At 32.9% G+C, this 27,070-nt stretch overlaps 1 protein-coding gene across 12 annotated transcripts in view; it reads right to left on the bottom strand.

The window, feature by feature from the left end:
* Positions 1–27,070, bottom strand: part of LOC118272267 (rap1 GTPase-activating protein 1) — a 283,102-nt gene that overhangs the window by 98,661 nt on the left and 157,371 nt on the right. For 5 of the 12 annotated variants that reach the window (XM_050693600.1, XM_050693602.1, XM_050693607.1 and 2 more), the window contains exons 2-3: positions 16,956–17,165; positions 1,278–1,425 (exon numbers count right to left, since the gene is read on the bottom strand). In XM_050693600.1, the coding sequence (XP_050549557.1) occupies positions 1,278–1,425; positions 16,956–17,050 (243 nt within the window). In that variant the 5' untranslated portion in view covers positions 17,051–17,165. Of the gene's footprint in view, positions 1–1,277; positions 1,426–16,955; positions 17,246–27,070 lie in introns of those variants that run through there. The other 7 variants (XM_050693613.1, XM_050693604.1, XM_050693612.1 and 4 more) reach the window with 3 other exon arrangements.

The raw sequence follows: 27,070 nt of genomic DNA, 5'->3' as shown, positions 1-27,070 counted from the left end.
AAAAAAATAGACATGTAGATTGGATTTTCTAACTGTATATTATGCCAGTTTAAGGACTAAATCTGTAATATTAGTTACTAATTCAAGACAAGTTTGTTACAAATATTGAAATCTTGTACTCGTCTGTAGACAAAGGTACAACAAGTAACAAAATAGAATTAACTTGAACGATATTATGATATTATCCAAAAATATTCCCAGTACCTAAGCAGGTAAGTAAATCAATTCAGAATTTACAAATTGGGTGAGTTATTATTATTGAATTTCCTTTGTGCTTGTTACTCAAAATAGGTAGCTTTTAGTCACGCGACATGGTTAATGTATTATTTTTCATGCTCGGATTATTTTGTTATTTTTATTATAGCACTCTAAGTGAAATAATGGGCCCTTTATAAGATTTTCAGATTAATACATAATGTATAATATATGGTAATAAATAATAGTTTTATGTTAATAAGCTTATGTGATTATAGTTCATTACGAATTAGGTAAATGCTGCGACACGATTTAATGACATTTTTTTCAAAGAGTCTATTAGTGGAGTGCTGACGCCAAATCTAGATAAGACAAGACCATTGTTTTGATGCTAGAGATAAAACAAGAGCCAATCGCTACGCCTCTATTTATTTACACCTACTAGGGGTGCTAAAGGCTCATAACTTCAATAAAAAATATTTTCTTTTTCGAATAAAAAAGCGGTTACGTCGACAAGTGCGAAGCCTATCGTTGGCGTCACGATTCGTGGTTTTTCTCCGATATGGTCTGCTTGACACCCCTGCAAGGCATCCGGTTGCCCGCCTTCTCTTTATCGCTTCATAGTCTTGCTTCCGTCGATTATTTCTACAATGTACGAAGCTAACGAACTGAGTGCCCACTGACCCTTAAAAAGGTAATGGTCTACGCTTTTTAGCGTTGCAATGAACTTGAAATTATTAGAAAAAATAGAGCGAAGAGATTTTTTAATGTGGCGCTTAATGCCTGGCTTTAGAAATTAAGTCAACCTTACTTAATTAGGTACATAAATTGTTGTACGTGTACCTACTTTTCTTTTAATTTTGCTGCCTACGTGTAGGTTAGGTATAGGTTACAGGAAAATGTTTGCGTTTCAAGGAAACAGTAGGTATAGTCAAACCTAACTTCTTACCGATGTAAACAATGACGAAACGTCACCATAATTACTAGTACTTCAAGTTATTAGTGTATTTATTCTCATCAGTTTAAGTACAACTACTCAAACTGATGAGTATAAAATACACTAGTATAGACTACTTACTCACCTGAGAAAAATATGGCGGCAGTACTGCCCTCTGGTCGTCTAACCGAGAACACTGTACTCGTTCAAGCAACTCGAACAACTCGTGTTGAGCACGAGCGCCCCCTGTCGAAGTTGCTGTGGAGCTCCATGGCGCCGACACGTGCTGCCGCCTGTCGGACAGACAAAGAACTATTAAGGTACTTGTTGTTGAGTTAGTTCAGGAAAATATAATAGATGGCGCTGAAACAAAGTATGTTGTTTACATTGAAATAATGTAGATGGCGCTGTCTAAAATGCGGACACTAGGACCAAAATTATTGTTTATTCAACTTAAACATGACTTAAAACACTATCAGCTTTCTTTAAATTTGGTAGTTAATATTTTTAAAGAATAAGTAAATATAATTTTAACTTGAATCGGTTATATTTCAAAGTTTTAACTTGTTAGCTACTTAATTTTTTAACTGCATCTTAAGAAGATTAATGTTTTTTTTTATTACATACAGCGTATACTTTTGTTTTCACTAATAACAATATACATACAAATCATCTCACTAACGTCAAGACAAGAACAAAAGCAAACAAAACTGAGAAAAGTTAATGATTAAGATTTACATCTATTCAGATAATGGCCAATGCTCCTGTAGAATAAGATTTAACACAATAATCGCGGGGCAACGGCTACAAGCGGATAATGGCAGTTACCTTAAGTACTTTATTTTTAAACTCTTTATGCCAATAATGATCATTTACGTTGGTACGTCAAGAAGCTCTTTAAACTAATTGCTACAATTATATCGTAAAGTGTTAAGGAAAAAATGAATAAAACCCATTTGTACGAATCTGGTATTTAAGTACTTCAGGTTTTGCATACTTATTACAAGAGCAACAGAAATAACCATGAGATAATATTGAAGGTATACAATAGAACATTTCAGCTCCCTTTTTAAAAGAATTTATGCTGACTTCATATAAATCAGCATCAATCACTGCCAGTCTTTTTAATTTTTATGCGACTTTCTTATATGTTTGAGTGCATTAAAGCCTATACGCTATAATAGACCAGTCGACAATAGACCTCGTTACTGCGGCCATCCAACTCAGGATTAAGTTATGCAAAGATTTTTCCTTTTTCTTTTCACAGAATAAACTTTGCTTGAAGCGTGACGGGAAGGTATCATAAATCGCTACACTGGAAACGACGTTCAAATACTTTTGCTTTCTCGAATAAGAAATAGGACCAAATTTGATTACGCTGCGGCTTTATGTTCCTTTTTGTTTTGTTTTTATATAGGTAACAAGATTTTACTAAAACTCATTGCATGACATTTTGCTTTGTTAGTTAAAACATTTTCAACGGTTTTATTATTGAAACGTTACTAGATGGGTCTCAGTACAATGATAATTATAAATCATGCTTAGATCCTCCTCTGTTATTAAAATTGTATAGTACTCTGATTGCAGTCATTTAACGGCACGAGACCGAGAGGAATCATATTCAGTATATTCAATAGCGTATAATATACGATGACAGCAAAACTTAAAAATTCGAGAGAACCGGTTATGCACAATTTACTGCTATCAAAATAATATAAACAAAAGTGCACGCGACAATGACCCCATCTGTTGTCCGACAGCGGAACTGTGCAAGTAATAATGGATCGAGTCTGTGATTTATGCGTCAATTAACTGACCATTCTCTGCGCCCTTCGCGCGGCCCTCGCTAGCGTTATGACCAAGATAATGGTTTTCCAAATTAAATCTCCCCCTACATTAAATCGTTGATATAACCGGTATTCAGCGACTCAATCAAGGAATGTTTGTTTTTCGACTTAGCCTAATTTCGCTGTGTTGAAGGGTGGCATTGTTGTCCGTGAATGTAATAAATTTGATTGGCAGATGTTTCTGGCTGATAATGTAATGTTTGTTGTTTTTCAATTTGCTGTCATAAGTGACTATTTTGTTCAGTTTTATAGTGAACTTCTTAAAAGGGGTGAGATAAAAGAAGTATATTTATAATGTGCATATCTACATTAGCTGCAAAATTCATTTTGCAGAAATTTTAATAACAAAAGTACAGAATTTGTAATACAAATGGAAAGGGGATTAAATTAGGGTAGGTACTGACCGGTTCGGACAGATTTTTTCACTTTGAATTAACGTTGGTCCTAAGTGCAGTCCTTGCGAAACCCCCATAGAATCTTGGTATATTTTTGTCTGTATGATTCATCTCATGGAAACACGTGTTCTCATACAATTGTATTCAGACAGGGATACATATTTTATGAGAACCCGTTGCAGGCGCGTCGCTTCGTATAATAAATACAATATGTATGTTGATCTTTGGGGCGCAACCGTAGGTACAACACTATAAATATACATGCGACTATATTGCCTACTTTTATAATAATTCCAAGTAGTTTTGTCAAAGGTACTCTTTATTTGGGTCAAGTTGTATCGCGTAGGCGGGTCTAAAGGATGTCTAAGTTTTAAGTTTTGACATAAGAAACAAAACGTTATATTCTTGGTCTTCAAATTCTTGTCTTGGCACTATTGTTAGATTTTAATTATTATTTACCTTAAACTATTGTGCATTCGATTAAAATAACCTACAGGTAAACAGGAAAACCAAACTAGGTACATATTTAGTATACATAGGTACTGACACTTAAGCATAGTAGAGAAAATAATTAACTTTGAAATTTAATTTTATACTAATCTGTACACAGAAACTGCAGTAATCTTCGTAATTAGATTTACCTACAATCTCTATTAGTATAGAAATGCAACCGGACTAATATCCGGCAAAATTAGGGTCACCAGAATTCCACAGGCAGCACATCTTTATCGCAGTAATTTTCTATCTATCGTAGCACGGAACAAACACGCGAATACAATAAATAACCCAATAGTAACACATTGCGTGCTTATAACTGAGAAGTTATTGATGTTGCACTACAAACGAAGCAATATATTGTAAACAACGGGAGACTAGAAATTTACCGTTCTGTTCCTTCCGAGACCTTGTTTATACACTTTAATGTAGTTGTCATACATCTATTTTAATGAATAATTACTTTATGTTTTACACTAGCGTACTGCACTACCTTAGTATTATGTAGTCCAATGCAAATGTTGGACTGTCCCTATGAGTGGCGGTCGGTAGACTAAGATCTAGTTAAATGCTTATATAGGGTTTGGTTAAGGGTTTTCCAAAGTTGTGAACATTTTTGAATTGATGATGATGATCACCAAATTATTCCAATTTGAGTGTTTAAGTTTTTGGAAGGGTTCTAATAGAAATGATTTCTTTGTAGATAATGTACGCTGAGAAAGTATTGATACTAGATTTTATTTCTAATCTACCAATCTAATTCTAATCTAATCTAAAACTAATCCTATTCTACTAATCTAATTTCTTATATCTAGTTACCTAAAGCTTACTGTTTCTACAACGAATCTAGTTATACAGCACGTATAGAATACAAAATCACAGAAAGGCATGACACAACACAAAAATTTCAAGTTTCATTAACGAAAACTTTCTCAGGCGTGAAAAATAAAAAGTTTGGTACAAGCAGAGACCGTGAAATAAGTAGACACATAATATAATATTGTCGTATCCGTAGTATAAATCAAGTTAATTGTATCACGCTGTACATCTGTACGCCTTGTAAGGAACGTGTGAATTATTGATATTACACCGACGGCCATACTGTTTCTTTCTACCGGAAGAGATTGGGAGGAAACGTGATCATTATTGTGGTAGGTTTAATTGATAAAGATGATTTAAGGGCCTGTTTCACCACTGCCGAATCAGTTTGTGGCTTTGTGACAGCGTAAACTTTCACATTTGACACGGTATTTTAAAGAAGAGAGATCAAATTTTAATTTGCCTATCTGCCGATTCGTTAGGAGCTAAGTTTAGTACCTTATGTATCACCAGTGTATCATGTTTTTTTAAAGATAAGCTAAACAGCAATTTGTCAAATTCAAAAATCTAATGTTGTTGCTATCCAACAATACCTATTGACTTGCAGAAAGAAAGCATGAAGAACAGTTTAGTAAAAATTCGACATCAAATAATAATGTCAACGTTTTTAGTAGCAAAATCTTGTAGGTACTCTAAAAACATTGACAAGTCTACCGCAAAAACTCATTTGTTTTCTTTGCAGACAAAAAAAGTAATATAGAAATTGATTGTAGCTCCTGCCTTTGTGACACAATTTCAATTTAAAGTTCAAAAGAATAGTTTTATAAAGGACTTGGGGTTCAAAATCTACAATACAAAGAAAAAGAGAAGGTTGGTTGGCATCTACGTAGGCTGTTTTGTTTTTATGTAATTAGCTAAGTAGAAACTAAATTTATTTATTGTTTTATTGGTGTAGAAATATGATTTTATTGTAACTTTCGTGAGACATACTAAATTAATTATTATGTTATCGGCTTACTCACGTAACGTTAGGTGTAGAAATAGTTCGAATTATAATATTTAGTTCCAAAAATTAACTTTAAACGAATTGAAATGCAGTATTAGAAGTAATAATAATAATAATCCTGAAATCAAAGAAACGGAGCCAATAGGGTTGTATTTTTTTAGGTAGTCATATCTATTAAAGAACTCTAAACTAAAAAAAAACTGGTTTAACAACAATATACTCTATTATTAAAAGTAATTAAATTGCCTTTTATATAGACTTACGTTACCAATTAACTTAAATTGATAAACATTTTCTGATACGAGTATTAAAATACTCGTAAAAAAAGGTACGTTCGTGGCTCCATTTCTTTGCTCCCAAATATAGACTAACAAAAGACTTAATTTAAGCATTATTCGGATACTTGATAGTTTTGTTTTCATCATCCTACAATACCGACATCCAAAAGGCAAAAACTTGAACAAGAAATTCATTGGAATAGAAAGACCCTTTCCAATCATCACACTGCATTTTTTGTTAACCTACGAACTATTTAATGGTTTCCCATATGGGGAGTGTAGAAATACACATGTTCAGTGGCTGAGTGAGTCATAAATGTTGACATTATAAATGTCAATGTCAACCACTAAATTTCTATTTGCTTTATTGAGCTTTTAATTTTTTGATACCTTGAGTTGCATCTGGACTAGAGTAAAGTTTTTAGCTACAATTATTATACAGAGCATCTGAAAACAGTACCTATTAATTTTTAAAGTAAAAACTTTTTATTTTGAATGGATTAATCTAAAAATCTAATTAAAGAAACTCTGTAAATAAGCACTCAAAAAGAAATCTAATTACTAAGCAAAGAGTAGACTAACAAAAAGTGCCAAAATATAATTAGACTTAGTGTACAGATAAATTAAGTCGACTTTAAAATGTGTGTCACTGACACGGATCTGACTGACAAACGCAAAACTAAGTTTTAATGACACCTAGAATTTAACAAAGCGTGGGATGTGATAGCAACATTAATTCCGTATTTAATTTGTACAAAGAGGTGTAATATGCACAAATACAGCTCATCACGCTGTTTCAACCTTGTACACTTCTACAATTGAATTTCTGCTTTATTAATTTGCCTTTAAGGTCAAAATTAATTGAGTTGCAGCTGTTTGTGACAAGCATGAGTCACACTGGAATTCTTAATGGCTACTCAATATAAAGATGATGTTTGAAGTATTTCTCTCAACACAACAACACTTCAATGTGACTGATACTTGACAAACGTGAAAAAAACAAAAGACGAATCTAGATAAGTCGGTATTATTTAAATTACTGAAACAGTAATTAATAATGATTTATAAGAGTTGAAATGACTTTTGAAGAAAATCAACAATACTTTTAACGTAGAAGAAAAATGATCACTAGTTATGTTGATAATTTATTTATTATCATAAGGAACTAGGTACTTATGTGAAGTCCTGTGATTACATAAATTATATGAAACTCTGTAACAGTATGTAAGCTGAGATTTAGTATACTGCCATGGCCTTGAAGGTCGTCGATGCGTTACCGACCTTGTGGGTCGTATAGAATACTGTCTTACATTATGTCATTGTTATATGATGTGATAAATCAAGGTTGACAATGTGTTAGATGCATGAGGGCACATAAGTTTGCCAACTAACGTTTGCTTTTTGGATATTCGTTTAAGTAAAATAGGAAAATCTTTCCTTAAGCTTCTGAATTTAATGTAAGAATTGTTGTGATCTCAGTATCTACAACCTGATTTCAATTGCAACGCTTAGCTTAATACAAAGAAAAGAAAATTACATTAACCCCATTAAATTACAGAGCTTTGTTCATAATTTGTGATATGTAACTCAATATGTAGAAAAATAAATTTCCTCTCATTCCTAGCAAAACCTAGGTAAATACATTTTTAATGCTAAAACTCCAAACGTCTCCTATAAAACATTACAAGCCTCAAACTTAAAACTATTGAACGAAAACTCATTACTTAAGAATAATAGTGATTATATCTCGTTTTATATTGAAATTAATTCATGTGACAAGCAAATAAATTAAAGACACTGATAGCGGTGTCAATCCTGCATATTTAAGAGCGATAAAGCCGTCGAAGTGACATCGGAAACGGATATTGTGACCTAGTGCTCTGTAGAGGCGAGTTACGCCCAAATACATAAATAGTAAATACTACGTAACTTTAAGATGGATGGTTTGGTGGCTAGAGACCTGTTTATCGTAAAGTTCGATTGATTAACTAGATAATAATATATTGAAGGAGATTTTGAGCCAATAAAAATGTCTCTAATGTATAGTATAATTCTTTCATTTAAAATTAATTATTGAGTAATGTCATTTAAGTTGGTTTTATCTCTAATGTATTATTATGTTTTTTTTTATAATTTTTAATGAGAGAATATTTTTGGTCACTAACACATGTCAGTCATATGCATAAGATCATTATAATGTGCACACCATCCTGGCAGATTTTGTTACCAGATCGATGTCGGTCACATGCGTACGCGCATGACAGATACATGACACTGATGTCCTCGGTTGCACTGACAAATAACATAAAAAGACCAAAAGTTCAACTTGACAGTGAAATAAATTAGAAAAACAAAATATTAAAATTTAATATCGTTTGGAATTTGCTCCAGATGTCGTCAGAAACGGTTCTGTCACCAAACTTTTATTTCGTATTGTTTTGTTTCAAGTGGTCCTTTTGTACGTTTCATTTTCTAACTGTTAATCGTTCGATTCTTTTCAAAACGTTTTGCGATCCGTTGAAGTGTAAAATAACAAGTGATTGCGTGAGAAATGTTGTCGCAAACAATTGAATAATCAATTAACCATAATCGATTTGAATACAAAATGAATGGAGATGAATATTAGCTTGTGATCAGTAAGCAATTACTGTATGGATGCGTGCGATATTGAAACGATTATCGATTTAGGTCCAAGGAAAATCGATTTCTCGCAGTTTTTCTTGCTTATGGTGATTGTTGAGTTCAGGACGAGTGTTACTTAGCACGTAATTAGAAGAATTTGAATTATTTATTCGTCTAGTGATTGGCAATGCAATTACTAAGTCTGCGTTTACCATTTAAGTTTTTTAATTGCGCTTAAAACACCTTAATGTGTTGTAGTGTACATATTAGTTGGAGTATTTGAAATTGATCCCAATTACAACTATGTAGCTATTGCTAGTACCTAATTAGTAAGAATAAAATCGTAACCAAACAACAACAAACAGACATACAGGCGAGAACATTTAACATTCAAAAATACCTATGTACTTATAGACTTGGCACTAGGTATAATAAAACGTCTGGCGTCCCGTACGCACTATATGCCACAAGTGACAGTAACACTTAAAAGCCTGACAAAAGCCTTTTAAAAAGTGTCTGGCGAACGTGTGAATCACAACAAAGAGCTGCTTCCTGATGCACACGCCCCTAGGGAGGTCTGGGGTAGTTTAGAAGAGAAGTCTACGTACGTAGTACATAGGTAGGTACAGGAGATAATTTACCGCGAAATGCTTTTCAAAGGATTGTGTGATGGGAAATCGTGCATATGCATTATTCAAAGTAGATGAGGACTAGTTTAGAATGTAGGTATGGTAAGCGTGTATTGTAAAGATTGTGGTGATGCTACATTATTATGCTGAAATATTTGTTTTTTAAGGAAAACCTGAATTTGTTTTTCTTTACCATTACATTACCATATACATGTATACCATACCATTTTTTTTAAGTCAGTTACTTAATATCCATAAAACCTTATCCTAAGTCTGAAAAATACTATGCTGAAAACCGCATCAAAATCGGTTCAGTCAAACGCGAGATAATCGCGCACAAACATACATACAGGTCAAACTGAAAACCTCTTGAAGTCGGTTAAAAAATGATAAGGTTATTCAATATAAAAGCACAATTTATTTCAGTAATTTTATTACGTAATAGAATAATTTAATATAATATCACAATCAAAATTTTAACAAAACTTTGTAACATATGACTGGTCATTCGATTAATGAGCCAGTTAACCAAATTCGAAAAAAGAAACAATGACAAAACTAGATCAATAAAACCCACACACGACACTTAATTAAAACAACAATCATAAAATCGATACGAATGATAATTTTTCACACATTTCCTTATACAGATTGATTCTCCAACCAATTTAAGTAGATACCTATGAACGAATAGTTTTTATCCCAATGAGAACTTGAGTTATTTTAGTCGATGACAACACTGTGACTAGGTACTCAAGATTTCTTGTTCAAATTTGTTTGAAGATCACTGATATTGGAGATCACTATCAATCTATTTCGTATGTTTTGCAAGCCTAAAGTTTAATACTAATAAAATAAAATACTTAGAATGTAGTATTTTAATCCGTCTGGTAAATCTAACGTTTTAACAAAATACTCAAAATCTAGGTACCTAGTAGCGAATAATTTTATTAGAGTAGACTAAAAAAGTAGGGTAGTAAATAATTACAATGAGTTTAATTGTCAGAATATAAAATAGAAATTAAGTCTAGTTTTTGTAATAAAACATATATAATAAACCACCACACAACACAAGTTTATTCCATTCTTGAAACTAGACACAAGCTACTCAAAGTCCCATTCTCGGAACTACCAAACTAACTTAAAACAATACATAATAAAATTTAACTATTAAACCAAAATAATGTGTTTATAAATAGACTTGATGGAAACTAGGTCTGAATTGAGTACTAACTTCGTTGTAGTGTTCCAACTTCACCGTATTGGGGTAAGTTTCGCCTGCGTGTAAGCGACGCCTATTGCGGTAGCATTCGATATTAGTAGGACTAAGTTCTGCCAGTTGTTAGTAACTTATACCTAATTCGTTAGGTAGATGCGGGTATCGTGTTCGATTCTCGATGTGTTTGTAACAATTTTAGATCTAGTTTTAATGTTATTGTTACGATGCGTTGCTCATCAAGCAAATCTCTGGTACTTTTTCACCAGAGATGTGCTATATACTACGAAGATGAAATAGCTAAGTAATGAAACTATGTGACCGTTCTCACTGATGCCAAGAAATGTAGCTGGGCGAGAAGGATACGCAGCTCGAGTATGCGATGCATCGGTAGTAGGAAAGCCATCCATAGCACACGTCCATAGCACGCATCTTTCCATAAGCTATGTGTACCAATAAAATATGATTGGTAGCAGCCAAACGCATCCACAGCAACATATTGTAGCACATCTCTGGTGGAAAAACACCCTCATCTGAGAGGTTCTAATTGTCTCTGGTGCCTCGGTTAGCCAAAGCTATTATAATAAACAATGTTGTGCTATATTTTTACTATGAAAACATAAAACATTAACAATAACTATACAACCCTACTCACTCACTAAAATAACAGCTCCGGTTATCTCAAAGGCACCAAAGGAGCAAAATTTTGACCGACGAATTTAATCCGTAAGTGTGAAAACCGTAAGTAGAAAACAAGCGGCTTTCACAGAGGGCTTTGTGTAAAATGTACATAGGAAAGGCTTTACCGAGGCATACATTTGCCCCTTTGATCCCAAATGCAACCATGGCCTGGTAACCGAGTTGCCTACATAGAAATTCACGTGACCATCCGGTAAAATTCTTGTTTCGATATCCTAATGGCTTTGGCTACCATTTTCTGAATAGTTATATACCGTTTTGTGTGTAGATTTTTCATGTTAGTTTTAGTATTTTTTATTATAGTTTTTCTACGAATAGGTTTTTTTTGTAGAATTATGGATGGTTGGTTTCTTATATATGTATTTTTTTCTCCTTGAATAAGATTAAAGTTTATTCATCCTATTTATTAGTTAATTGTTGTTATGTCTGGTCATATGCATGTATTTATTTCCTTATATTGATATTGGTAAGTACTTTAATTGGTTCGTAATTAATTTAGTTCAAAGACTCGTACCAATTAAGTATATAACTAACTAAGGCACCATAATAATTGTGTCTCAGATGATTTATTACAGAAAATTAATATCATGGCCCAGTATTGGTCAAACCATCAATAAAATTCACAAATCGCAATGAAACCAATGCAGTATTCGTTTCCAAAGTATTTTTCAACAAATAAGATCATAAGAAATCCTAGCAGCATTAAATTATTTGAAAAGCGTTGAAAAGGAAAAACATTAAAACGTCTTAACAGCTTTGTACGTTCGACGAGTGTTTTAAACGAAGGATTTTTGAAAAATAGCCACGATGTTCTCCTTTGCCCCTGATATTTTAAAGGATAATACTGAACCTCTAGGTAATACTGAACTCGCAATATCGTTCTCTTAGTTTATTTAGTTTAGTTTCATAGATGAAATCTTTTCTGAACAATAATATCAACGTATGAGAGATTTGTGGAAGAATTGGGTTTTATTGAAAAAGGATTTATTTATCGAAGGAATAGGTAAAATAGTTTGTGAATAACGGTTAGAGGTTATATATGGATGTTCTAGTTTCGATCTATCAATATTTTGAAAAGAAAAAGAATAATATTCGTCTCATACAGTTCAATCTTTTGCGGACAAGAAATAAGCTCATAATAATTGTGCCTATATGAACACAATGGGCATCCAAGGCCCCAATTCTAGTGACTGTCAAACGTCTTAAATAAAAGGTTAATTGTGTGTCGATGACACTATTCTATCTAGGTTTATTCTTTGAATAAGTTGAAGTGTGGTTAGATAAATAAAGTTTATAAAAGGTATAAGTTATACTTGATTTACTTCACAGGCGTAGGAAAGCACAGTTTTAAGGTATCATTTTGTGTTTTACGGACAACGGAACGGATTACTGGGGCTCTAGTTTGAAAAGCAGTAGTAGAAAGGGGGAAGTTTTTAGTCAGTAGGATTCCCTCTCGCGAAGTTACTAGATGATTTTTACCGCTCAAAAAAGGAAGTTGATAATGAATTCAGATTAGGATCAGGATTATCAATAGCTACAATTTTCCTAATTAAAAACATTCATAAAAGTTAATTGAACTAATTATATTATTATCTATACTAAAAACACATTGGCATCTACCTTCACAATTAGCACCACTGTTCAACAATACAAGGCGAAAAAGCTAAAAATATTTAACAAATCCTAGAAACGAAATACCTCTACATCAGTACAGACATACATTTCAAAGTTGTAACAGAAGAAACGTTTCGTGACCAGGTCATAACATAAGTCACCATGGAGTTGTTATGGCGAAATTTAGTGCAATGGCTTCCATGACAGTACAGGTCGAGTGCAGTTGAGGGAATGGGGAACACACGGAGAAATTAACCCCTTATTCGATGATTTATTGCAGTTTTTGATGGAATTGCAAGTATTTTTTATAAAATAGGCAAGTATTTGGTTACGTATCTTATAAAGTTTACAGTTCTATCTGGTACTCTGATGTTTGCAAAGTCATTATACAAGACTACATACATGTTTGCCTACTAAATTTAGGCAATAATATGCTTGATAACCAACATCGATCAAAATATTATTAATTGCAACTTACTTACTTAAATCTTAAATAATAACAATCATGATTATTGCAATTCGAAGGATTAAACAATAATAAGATTGAAAAAAATACGGAATGTAACTTGTAATAATTAAAATAAATATTTAATTCTCCAAAGCCAGCTGAAACTGTGTTACGTAAAAACGATAAAATAAAATAAATAGTCCATTTCAACGTCGCGTCGTTTTCAATCCACAAACTTTGTAATATTCTACAAAATGTCATATTGTATGAAAATTATAGCAAATAAAATTAGGCATCTGAATAAAATGTCCATTGGAAACGGAATAAAATTGCATTTAATTTCACATTGAATGCAATTATGGGAACTATGTTGCATTGTGGAAATAATAATTTACACAAGAAATGTTGTTGCCTACAGCTACGATGCAAGAGGACATTGCATGCCGATAATGTTTTTGTTTCTATTGAAAACTTTAAAGTGAATATTTACTTAGGAATATACCTATCCAGTCACTGCGATATCAACCCACCAAACGTATATGAAGGCAAACCTTTTATAGAGAAAGACCTAAGGCTAGCAATAGACAAAGAATCAGTTACTTCAGATTACCTCAGTTCTCAGCTATGTTAATTCATCTTGTAGATGTTCTTAGTTCAGCAGTGGAGACTGTTAGTAAATAAAACCTTATAGATTCCTTATGCTGGGGCCACACTAACGTGCAATATCGCGATAATTAAATAGCATTTCCCGTTAGTGTGGCCCCAGCATTAATGGGATCGAGAATAACACTGTCACATTGTTCCAGACTCCAGGAATCGCCGAGAATAGTAAATCAAATAATCCGATAAAACGTTGCAGGACCCTGTGATTGAACCTGACACCTTCGCACGTGATACATCCAATTACATCGAAAACTAAATATAACTTACCTATGGTACAAAACTATTCATAGATTTCAAAGTAGGTAATAATTCCATTTGAAATATGAATACCTAATTAATACATGAACCGACTATGATTGTTCTATTTAGCACTAAATCATACAACATAATAACTACTTATTAACCCCATATCTCTATTATTCGCTCTAAATACGCGGCTTCTATTAAAAGCTAATTACGTATGCGTTAGAAAAAAAAAACATAATAAAAATTGATCTTAATAATAGACGCGGGAGAGTAAAAAGCATGCTGTATATTGAAATGTATAATCAAAATATTTCTAACACCATGTATTAGGTGTATAATCGGCTATAATCGGGTATTATCGGCTATAATCGGTGGTACGTAATCGCAGGTGCGTGGACGCCGTTATTTGATGGCATTTGATGTGCGCACGCGCCACTAACACATTGCAAATTGATGGTTTAAGTCGGTCTTTATAGAAATGGGGATTATTGTTTGTTTGTTTGGGATAAACTTTAAAACCGAAAGTAATAATAATTGCTGTTAAGTTTTTATATAAATACATATATTTTATACAAAAACATTAAAATATGTTATTTACTTTTTATACAAAGTCTTCATCGTCTTAAATCATTTTAAATTAATAACTATTCATTAAAGAATCAATGTCAATCAAAATTTTGCTTATGAAACCTAAAATTATATAGTGAATTATGACTAGTTAGTTATTATTATAATATCCTCATAATATCTAAGATTTCGAGGCTATTGGATGACAAATCTGGTATACCTAACAAATGTCCTCAAGATACGGCAACTCTTTTAGACCAGGCGGCCAAAGCTTAAATACATAATATATTTTTTCTACGTAAGCGGCTAGTGGTATAAAAAACACCATAGATTTTTTGCCATCTCACTATTGAGCAGGTTTTAAACTAGGCACAAGACATAAATCTTTACTGCTTTGTCCCCCTTAAGGAGACCATAACATTCCATAAAAGGTGTTAGACCTTGAGAATGTGTGAATTCTCAACTATTTACCAACAAACAAAGCTCCTTTGCTACCAACCGCTAAAGCCTACTTAACGAGTTGCTAAATAACAAGTCACACTTAGATATTAACTTATTTGGTCTATTGGATATAATACTAGTTTTTATGCATAGAAGGAAAATACAGCGTTTATTTACACCGTTACAAAAAGTTAAAAAGAAAATAATTATAAAACATAGTCAAAACCGCGCAAAAAGGTCGATGCTCAGCTAAAAATGCTATCGCCCCGACGATGACTCGAGTCACAGCGCTGATTTTCAGCACCAGCTAAACGCTAAGTACTTTAATTATTATAATATTTTGCACCACAGCTACATATGTATAAGGCAAAACGGTATGCCTACTTTTCTCCATATTTGTAATGATGTATGAAGCAAAACAATTTATCGAAACTGGTCAGTAGATAGATGTATGAGCATTTTGTATTTAAAACATATTTTGTTACAATACTCGTACCTAAAGTCTAGGTGAAGTGTTAGGTGCCTACTAGCCTGCTATAATTGTCTACTCCGTAGGTAACTCTACGGAATAATAGTAGAAGTTATCCTTCTACTGAAAACTTTGTTACAATTAGGTCAGTAAATGAATAACTTATAATTTTAAAAGTTAAATTATCCCGTAGTGTACAGGTAAAATGACCATATAGCTCTTAGAAAATGAGACTAATAAACACTTATATGTATATGTATAATATGCAAAATAGTACCTATATGCACTGCACTTAGTGATACCATAATAATATTGGCAAATAATAATTGTAACACCATAATAATGGCCCGAGACTTTCCTGCTAAAGTCCCTATTGTTTGTGTAAAACATAATTCCAATGTATCATTGAATACAGGCTAATTACATTGTAATATGGACGTCAAAATTGTCAATTTATTCATAAAATCATTTTTGGACTTCATAATGCAGCCTTTACCTGTACTAAATTCTAATAAATATTAATCAAGTTAAACGGTTTACTCACACGCTGTTTGATGTGACTACTCGACGTGTTTCAAGCGCCACTTGTAGTTCATATTCAAGAAGAATATGTGGAAATGTAGTCTAACATGGTCTCATCATCAGAAATGATGTTAACATTAAACATTTATGACTTATATGATAGATACTCTTATGAGACCTTAACAGTTCATGTCTGAAGTTGCAGTTCTACACAACATTTCTCTAGTCTTCAGCCGTCACGACAAACAATCGTTACTTAACGGGAGTACTTGTTAAACAACATTAATGTCATTGTGAACCCATGCTTCATAAAGATCAAGACCGCATTCTCTATACTTTTCGAAAACTATGTAAGAAAGTAAAAATAGCTGGTTGAGTAAAATATAAGATAGGCTTTGCCCATATTTTGTAAGAAGGATACTAATAAATTGTTGTTTATGTGTTGGTTAAAATAATTTTATGACATTTTAATATTAAGTTTCAAAACAATCTTTGTAAATTATAGTTTTTGAAGACACTAATGCTGTAATAAACTCAAGAAGGAATGAGGAACACACATGATCCCTAACTGAATATCACGCAACAATGTATTGTCCAGAGAGTTTTAAGTAAGACTTAAAACAACAGAAATAATAAAATGAACGAACAAAATGCTTAGAATTACGTAATTCTATACCACCACCAAAAATATTCATAAAATATAATGTTTCGCGAGCTTCTAAGTACACACTGAGCGTTATTTGCTATTGTTATTATCATTGAAATGTATCCCATTACGTTTTTGCTCACAAATGTTACGTCCGTTTTAATTAAAAGCTAAATTTATGAAAGCAATCTCAATACGTACATTAATTTCTTCATGTATCTCCTCCTCGCGGACAGTAACGTGTATGTTTCCTTCTGCCCGCCCGTGGGCCAATACTTTCCCACTTTCGACTTCATTCGCCAAATTCCCACTCACAGTTCTAAACTTACTAATCTTATAAATCGAACCGTCGTTATCTTTCACAATGTTCTTTTCGACCGTATTTCTCGATTTCTCCAAACCAAACTGCTCCTAAAATAGAGAAAGAAGTTTGAAGGAATTTATGTACAGGGAAGCGACTACTTGAAACTACAGCAAACGACTAACAGGGAAGCCGATATGTTACAAACTGGTTAACCAATGAATCATGCAATTATTATTAATTAACATGCCAAAATAAGGAAAATAAGCTTGCTGCCAGTGCAAACAGCAGATTAGAAGCGTACGAAGTAACAAAAGAAGGTGAGACATAAAAGCGACTTATTAATTTTGATATATTGTATGTATTTAATAATTTTATGAGTACACACATATATATCCGCTAACAAGTTTTGCTTAATAAATCAAACTAAGCTTGATACCCATAATCCATCTATTGTTAAAAAAAAAATATAATAAATGTTCTTCAGTACCGTTGCCTAGCAGATCTCGTTATACCACTAATGGTCATCATTTACAACAATAATAATAAAAATATTACAATCAAGAGAAACGATATTAAACCACTCACCACTATACTTTTAGGTACTGAGTAATCTAACCCTAGTTAGCATAGCATTTATTTCTAGTATAACCATAAATGTCCATGTTGATGCATGCCCTTTCCATATAGAAAACCATATAACCCATATTTACTAAAGTATTAAAACCATCACTCATTTAATTCCCATAAGAGTAAAGATGAATCATTAAGAATGCAATATAGTTATTGAATATGTAGAATAATTAAATGCGATTCCAAGAAATAATGAACTTAATGGGGCTTTTCAAATAACAATTTAGGATTAAGAAGAAATTACTAAAGCAAATGAAGTAGGTAAAACAAAACCCAATAATACTAACAGCGGATATAATACAGACGATAACTTCCTCGCTAAGAACCATGCATACGAACGAAGAAATATTAATGAACAGTAAATCAACGCTATAATTAACTATCATTACAAAGCACTATTATTCTACTGGTAACGGTTTAACTGATAATCTTAATCCAATCTTATCTTTGTAATTCTGGTTTTGTATTAACGTTCTTGATCTGACTTCAAAGGCGACTGTTTTTGTTTGATTGGGTTTCCCAAGGTTAATGTATGGAGCAACTGTAATGTAATACTACACTTAGTGATCCTTTAGGTGCTATAAATTCATCTCAAACATTATCTCTTGATACGTTTTTGTTCGCACCAAAGTTCCCATACTAAAATTTTTACTAGTGTTATAAAATTTGATATGAATAGATAATCTTAGTCAAACAACGCGGTTTTGGGGTATTCATTATCAATACTTAATTTAATACCCGTGAAAGATAACACCAAGAGACCGACATCGTAAAATTGAACCAAATTAATATAAAACTTCTACACTCCAAAATTTTCTGAACTTGTTATTAAGAGATAAGAAGCTAAACTTAATGAGACATGTTCCCAAAACGACAATAAAGTCATTGTTTTAATTTTTGAAGTCATTAAAAATCAAGATGATATATGTACCACTATAAAAGAAAACGACCACAAAAGTGTAACATGAAGAGAAAATATGAATATTTTTACCATAGATTTGAATGAATGGGTTCAAAACAAAGACTTTAAGTTAATTCGTATGAGAATAAAGCATGACAGTAAAATATAACCGTTAGTACGTTGTACAAAAAGAAAACAATGTAAAGACTAGATTAGAGCCGTGAGACACACCTTAACTGATGTATTTATTAACCAGATTGATAAAGATATTAAACGTTGTTTAGAATTTAAAAACATACCATTACTCAATAGGTCAAATGTCATTTGAAGCAACACTACAGACAACACAGATACTAATGAAGAATTTGCTTCTAGAATAGATGAATAAAATTACAAAACACCTAAAGAATGAGATAATACTATTAAAATAATCGCGACAGCAAAAATGTTAGCCAAACCATAGCACAAGGGTACAACAAATAATATTACTATAATTAAACAAAAATTGATTGACATGAATAGTAATTATCCTTTTATTATTAAAGCAGCCGACTATATATATAATGCAATAACCTAAGCTATAATTGTAATCAAGTTATGAATGGACACTGAGAATTTCTCAACTGCTAATGTACATTTAGCTTCTGGCTACTGATGCAATGTCGTTAGGACTTTATCGAAAATGGCACCTATTGTTAAGCTTTCGTTAACACCTACACAACTTGATGCAGGACATAAAAAATGAAGAGTGATATATCAAAATGTCGATCTTTTGATAGTTTAATGTTTTGTGCGATGTGGGTTTAACATATCAATTAAGAATGTCTGTGTAATTGGTCCGGTGCGGTGCTTCAGAAGGCATTTAAAAGTAATAACCAATATGTCCAATATTAAATGACAAACAGTTGTGACAGTCAGAGAACAAGCATCAGTGATGTCATATCGATGAAGACATCAGAGGTGGAAAATAATGACATTGTTTTACATAACAGTATTAATAAAATTACTGATAGAAGAACGTTTGCACCGTGACGGTGTAAATAAACGGTTTTTTTATATATTATTAAGCAAATAGTCAAAATCTGGTTTTAAAATGGAAGCTCATTTCATTTCAAATAAAATAAATAACTAAATGGTAACTGTAAGAAATAAAAATGCAACCAATGAAACGAATAACCAAATATATCATTTCATTTGTAACTAGTTTATTAAGCCGTCACCCAGTCGGCAACATAAGCGTGACAATAAAAACGTGGGTAGACTATTTGTAAATGCAATATATCAATTTGATATTACAATAAAACTATAAAAGGATAAGCTTGTTATCTATTGCAAAACTAGCAAAGCCTTTTGATACGAGAAACGATAAGATCTGAAAGATTATGTTCACAATTTATTATGTGAATAGTATTTGGCTATGTGTTAATTAAACGATTAGACCTTGATTTTTAGCAACCATGCATTTATAGAATTGTTATTTAAGAATGTTAACGATACGTGATACAATAATGGGAGGAGGAGCTATTATTATGATTAAAGGGCTTTATCTCTTAGAAACCACATAACCCTATAGAGAATTTTGAGTCGCCATAAAGGACACTGCATAGCAAACGGAGCTACTCTTTCCTTTTATAGGGATAGTCTTTATATAAAAAATAATTTACGGTGTAATTAAAAGCACCCAGTCTCATCGGAAAACGTTGCATATTTCATAAGCACATTTTGTGCAGGCGTTCACTCCTCTCCAGAACTTTAAACAACAAACAACGCTGATGCAAATTTTACTTCAAACGTTTGCTAAGTGCACCGACTAGGGATTACTTTTAGATACTGTTTGCTTTTACCTCTTAAAGTATTTTCTTATTTTTCGCTTCTTTACTTAGTTTATGTTACGTGTCCGATTACACTCTTTCACATTTTTAATGGCCTTTTTCTTTACAAGTATTTAAGTCTATTATAATATGGCTTTGTTTTTTTTTAGAGTAAAAGCAGATGCATACAAAACATACATTTACATCAGGTCGTCAGTCAGTCCGTTGGGGGTCGAGTCTATTGAAATTCCGAGATTCGACTAATTAGAATTCCAATATTGAAAAAAGAAACCAATAAAAGTATTCGGGGCCTCCTGCTCTATCCCTTAGGAACGAACTATTAAACTAGTGTAAGTATTACACTAAACGGTATTCTAATGACAAAGAGTTAAAGTCCAATTTACAAAACATAAACACAATCTTTGTAGCATTCATAAATTAATTCGAGAACTTGCAAGTTGTGTTTAAATTACAGCTAGGGCTACTAATTGCCGTTCGTGTATTAGCAGTATGGATAGGCGCATTATATTTATTTATTGCGTTTCCCTGCGTCAATTATTCAAGAAATGACGCCTGCGCTCATGCAGCTCTTAGAGCCTGTGATAATCGGCCCTGTTACCATAACTCACTTACTGGTACCAGTCTGACACACTTCTTAACGCCCCCAGTATTAGGTCATAGAAAACCCACGCTAAGGGTAGCATAAAACGGGATTACTGTTTTATTACTTTTACAACGTAATCAGCAATTATTGGCTAAGCGCGATCTATAGCATCTCGCGAACAATAAACATTTCCAACAATATTCGCAATAGATATCTAATTCTCGTTTCGTAAATCCGTAGATTCGCATTTCTGAGACGTATTGCTCAATTTTATTTAGTAGATAGAATATTTTCCGATAATCCCACAATTTCTAGATAGGGTATAAAACCCACTGGAGTAATAAAGATTTGTCTTTTAGGAAACAAATACAGTGAAACCTCGTTAAGTGAGACATCAAGGGACCTTCAAATTGGTATCACTTATAGAGGTATTCCACTAACCCAGTGTCTCAGATAACCAGGTATAAATAAACATTTGTCTCATTTACAGAGGGTTCCATTAATGGAGGTGAACATACGGGTTATTTCACATAAAGAGGTGTGATTCTTAAATAAAAAAATGTGTTATGTGCACATTATAAATAAATAAGAATAAAAGTTTTTAAACTGACATGGTCACTAACACTATAATTAGAACTTACGACGGGATATTTACCATGTTTATTGAATTTGGTGAGTTTCCGATATTTCGGCACTGTTGCAAGCGCCATGATCACGGATTAACTGTTAATCCGTGATCATGCGCTTCCAAACATGGTAAATATCCCGTCGTAAGTTCTAATTATAAATAAGAATAAGTAAATCAACAAACAAAACGATGTTGTCTCAGTTACTAAGGTTTATGCATTAAAATTCACTTGCTGTCTCAGTTATAGAGGTAACTGAGATAATAAATCGAAAGAACGAATCCCAGATATAGAGGGTTGTTTGTCCCACTAATAGAGGTAATTCAGTGCCAATGGGTAGGGACCTCAGTATGAGTTCCATTTGTGGAGGTTTCTCACATATCCAGGTCCCACTTAACCAAGTTTCACTGTACTTACATGAAAGAGTGTTATAATGGTAATCGGTTTGACGTATTGCCTCGTAGTAACGCTAGCGATTACAAATAGTGCCGTTAAGTGCATCATAATTCACACAAAGTCATCGCATCGGCGAAAGTACGATTTAGAGCCAAGACTATCTACTTTGCATTTTGTTTATAACTTTCATTCCGTACTTTCTTAACTACTGTTCTATTAAATTAACTTCATTGTAATAAGAGCAATTTCGAGTAATTTACTTTGGCATAAATATAATGGTATGTTTATTGCCTAATTCGAGGAACACAATACAAATCCGCTTCAGTGCATTTGACCACTTTACTTTTGTATAATAATCCTATTAGAAATGGAGATTATTGCCAACGTTTCTTACTTTGTTCTAGTTAGAAAAAAAGCAAAACACTACGAACTAATAGGTAATTTGGTGGATCTTTCGGTCCAAAGCACAAGTGTGTCTACTTTGCGATTGCTACAGATCTAGGTATTTTAGCAAATAGTAAAAACAAACAAGGAGATGAGTGACTGCAAAATCTTCTATTTCTTTGACAATTTCAACTTGTATGCAGCCGTTTACAAATAAACTTACATGATCGGACAAATGTGCATAAGATACAATGTATATAAATATGTATCTTCTACTTTTGCTCTTACTTCAGAATATAACAGATCGAATGTCACTGACCCCAACATTCCTGGACACCCGTAAACAAACTTAGTCCTTCATTAGACTACAATACTTGGCTGCAGAAATAAATCCGTCCCCTTCAAAACGCCCAAGGGTTTGGTTCATAGAAAATTTATATACAACGTTATCCATTACAATTTTCAATATGCCATTCAATATTGATTACTATAAAAGAGGTGAGTTTACACCTTGTTGAAATTTATTGACAGCATAAATTGAATAACTTAAAGCGTTATGAGTTGTTTGACACTTACCTCATAAAGTACAATTTGGTATTTATGTGTATAAGAAAGGTAGGCATTATAAATATTTATGAATTTGTTAATAAAGCGAGCATCGTAGGTAACTGATTTGATTTGGTTGACGTAAAAGACGGATGGATCCGTGTGAATAAGAACTTCAATGCCGTGTTCATTTGTGTTCATTTCCAAGGGTTTGGACAAAAGATTTTGTACACTTGTTATAGCTATAGTCATTTATGCTTCATGAAATGATTTCAGAAATATTCATTGTGTTAAAAAACTAAACTATCTAACCCACCTACCTACTTATCTCATAATTTGCAGTCTCTCTCAAACCGATAAATCTGTCAATTCAATCATTCATTAAGTATTATGAAGAGGTTAATTAAATACAATCTTTAAAGGAGACTATACATCCAATAACAGACAGGATCACCAAAATATAAATCTCCCTAATGATTCAAAAGACATTACAAAAGCTACGTAGGAACCAGCAATTGTTATAAATTGTTTGTCAAACGTGTCAGTTCATGGTTTTATTGACTAATTTATTGTACAAGTGGAATATATACAGGCACAAGGCTAACAGCTCCTACGCGAAGCGACCATCGTAAATCTAGGGCTTGTCTAGACAGTATTCAACGAGCGAACTCAGATAACCGTATTAGCCGAAAACGATCCGTGGGTGCAACGGCCAAGACACTAATCGCGAATTATGAAATCATGAAGCTTTAAATGGTTATTATGTGACTGACCTACGACATAATAGCGGGCATAATTGCAAAAGATATAATGTTGAGACATGCTCGTAATTGCACTTATCATGTAATATCAGATACTCAATAATACTTTGCACGGAATGACCGTTAAAAAAGTTAAGACAGTTGCTACCTACCTACTCATGTTATGGTTCACCTGGTCACACGTATCTGTATCAAGACCAAGTAAAATTATTGTAAAATTCACAAGTTAAACTTCCTACTTCCAGAATCGATACTCGTAGCGCATGCTGTTAGAATAGATTAAAATCGTGAAGGAAGTAATTTAATGTGTCATTAATGAAACTCATCGGTAAGTTATTTAATTAATCCATAGATTCGGAAGCAGATGCTAAACATGCATCTGTTACAAAACTACTCATCACTAAGTATTTCATAAATCCTATGGATTAGCAAGTGACACCATATGTACTACATACATAAGATTCAAGTTTTGTGGCTCAAAAATTGATTAATGCCAAATATTAGTACTTTACAGAATGTTCTTACTACGCTTTACTTCATAGTTATCAGTGGCATCTAAAACGTTTATTTGCTTTTGTAACTTCGTATTAGTCATAAACATTACAAATGCTATACCAAAATATGATTTGCAATAGATCGTGTTTCGATACCAACCATACGATCATCACCAAATCTAATTATATTATCTGTGACAGCTGTCATGGCAACGATACTATCACAATCGTTTTTGAAATCAACCATGAGATGGTGCGCTCGATTCGAGGCATTGCCTAACATTCCAGCTCAATGCATTCGAGGCAAATAACGCGAATCAAAATCACACGTAATTGGACAAGACAACGAAACCAAATCACTGTCACGTTTAGTAAACCATCGTTCAGAGCTTAACCAGGTAACGAAGGACCTTGTGTACATATTGTAATAGAAATGCAGCTTAAATTATGGGACAATAAAGTTAGAATTCCAATGATGATTTACCATGGCATTGATTGATAAACGATGTTCGTTATTTGAATTTCGACTGTGATGGTATACTTTCAAGTCATGATTTCATTCGTCGGTAAAAGTCCTCATCATGGTGTATTGCTATTAGTCATGAGCAACCCCTAAGTTATTTATCTCTAGAAACAAAACTGGCAATATTATAATCATGGCTACATTACTGATAGTCATCTAACATTTTTCTTCGGTAGCTTTCCGACGCAGATTACACCTTAGAACTAGTTTCCTGATAAAATCATGATACGCGTTTCCTTTGCATATAATGTCATTGAATCGCATTTATCACCAATAGCTATACCATTAATGTTTTAATTAAATACAAATGGACGATACACTGACGCTTCTATCCGTTTCATAGTCCAATCAGATCATAGTGAAACCAGTTCATCGAAACTAGTTGCTCATGTTACCAATTAGCGTCAATAGAAGTTTATCAGGTGAGAATTTAATGTGATTTGTGAATTTATTACGGCTTTCGATGTGGTGGTCCCAAATTATTATTCTGTTTCAAACAGATTCCTCGTGAATATTTAAATTTATAATCAGGTACTGGAACAGGAGTAAAAGGTCACATGAGCCTCACCTCTGATGGAAATGCCGTGTACGACAGTGTTAATGTAAGTAAAGTGACAGAACACAGCAACCGTATAAACTAATTAATGAAACCCACATCAGAACTTTATTCGCGTGACTTTGTAAGGCTCGTAAATATATATCATCATACCTGTTTCTCCCTGAAGGTATACGTAAAGAATTAGATCTGCGCTTCCAAATATATAACGATAGCCAAAATTCTGAACAAGAACTAAGCAGAAATATGGAATTTCTGGAACAGAAAAAACTAATACAAAGAAATTCACTACTATTACAGCAACTGCACTGTATATAACTATAGGAAATCAATATCAGACCATCAGCACGTGACATAAGTCTCAAAGAATGTTCAATGTTTTGCTTTCACGGCATATAAAATATATGTACTATGTAATTGGAATTCGTATTGATAACGATATTATATGTATACGGAAATAATGGTGCGTTAGTAATAAAATGATTCAATTCTAACAAACTTTATTGTTCGTGGGTTGAGGTTAACATTGCGTCAATCAAACCGCAGTTACAGTGGGTCATATAATGAATTACTGTGCCTACAGCGGTAACTAGTTTTGTTGATAAAAATAATGTAATTGTAGGTAAGGTAAACGATGACTAATAGTAATATAATTACTAGCTTCTGCCAGTGGCTTTACCCGCAATCCTGTGGGATAAAAAGTATCCTATGTTTTGTCTCAGACCATAATCTTCCCCTGTTCCAAATTTCATACCGATCCGTTTAGCCATTTTGACGTGATTGAGTAACAAACATATAAATATACACACAAGCTCTCAAACATTCGCGTCTATAATATTAAAGTAAGATTGTTAAGTCTTTAAAAGGTTTTAACAAAACCAATAATCAACAAAAATCAAATTAATGAAATTATTTGGTGTTAAAAGATGAACCGAATATAAAACTGTTGATCCTATAAAGGGACAGCTGCATTGTATAATTCACGCACAACTAAGTACCGTTCTATATTCATTGACGTTTTATTGTCTGAATCTAAACTGAATTAATAATCTTTTTCTGTTCTTCAATTCTATCATCTAAAGGGGTTTCAAAAACCGGGATTACATAGTATCTTTAAGATATATCTTCAATGTCGCCTTTTGAAATGGCATTCCCAAGTTTTCTTCCTATAACTTTCGATCTCAATGGACGCTAAGTGAAGCATATCTAACACGAATAGTTTCACTGTAAATAATAACACTAGTAAGTAGTCCCGCTACTCACATGTACCGCTAGTAGTTACCACCATTAAAACCATTTTATGTGGTCCATTAAACAATTTCGAAGAACCTCCCATAATACACAAGAAGTAGGTACTATGTAATTTTCACTAAAAGCACATTTCTCCACGTTTCACTTATTGCCTTGTTAATTGTCATTAATTTGAGGTATTAACGGGATCTATCCACTAAAAGGAATACTCAATTTAGAATCATTTCAATTGTTTCTTATTTTGATATATAAGTTTTTGGTTTGTCCCTGTAATAGGGACCTGTTGCTAGAATAGATAAATTGAAACAAATCTTGCTTTTCAAGTTATAGGTAGTACTTACTTACTATAGGTATTCTGATATATTCTAGTTTCGTCTATGTTTATATGTATCAAGCACTTAAACAATCCTATCCCAAATAATCCTTTAAAAACATTCCCTCCAAACAAACAACATATAAGAAAATACTTGTCGAAAACAACTTTCCTAGGTCGTTGCCAACTATTTTCTCTGCCTATAAATCTTACTAA

This window comes from Spodoptera frugiperda, chromosome 5, assembly GCF_023101765.2.
Source record: "Spodoptera frugiperda isolate SF20-4 chromosome 5, AGI-APGP_CSIRO_Sfru_2.0, whole genome shotgun sequence".
Lineage (NCBI taxonomy): Eukaryota > Metazoa > Arthropoda > Insecta > Lepidoptera > Noctuidae > Spodoptera > Spodoptera frugiperda.
The sequence above is the reverse complement of the archived record's forward strand: the minus strand, read 5'-3'. Positions and strand labels throughout refer to the sequence as shown.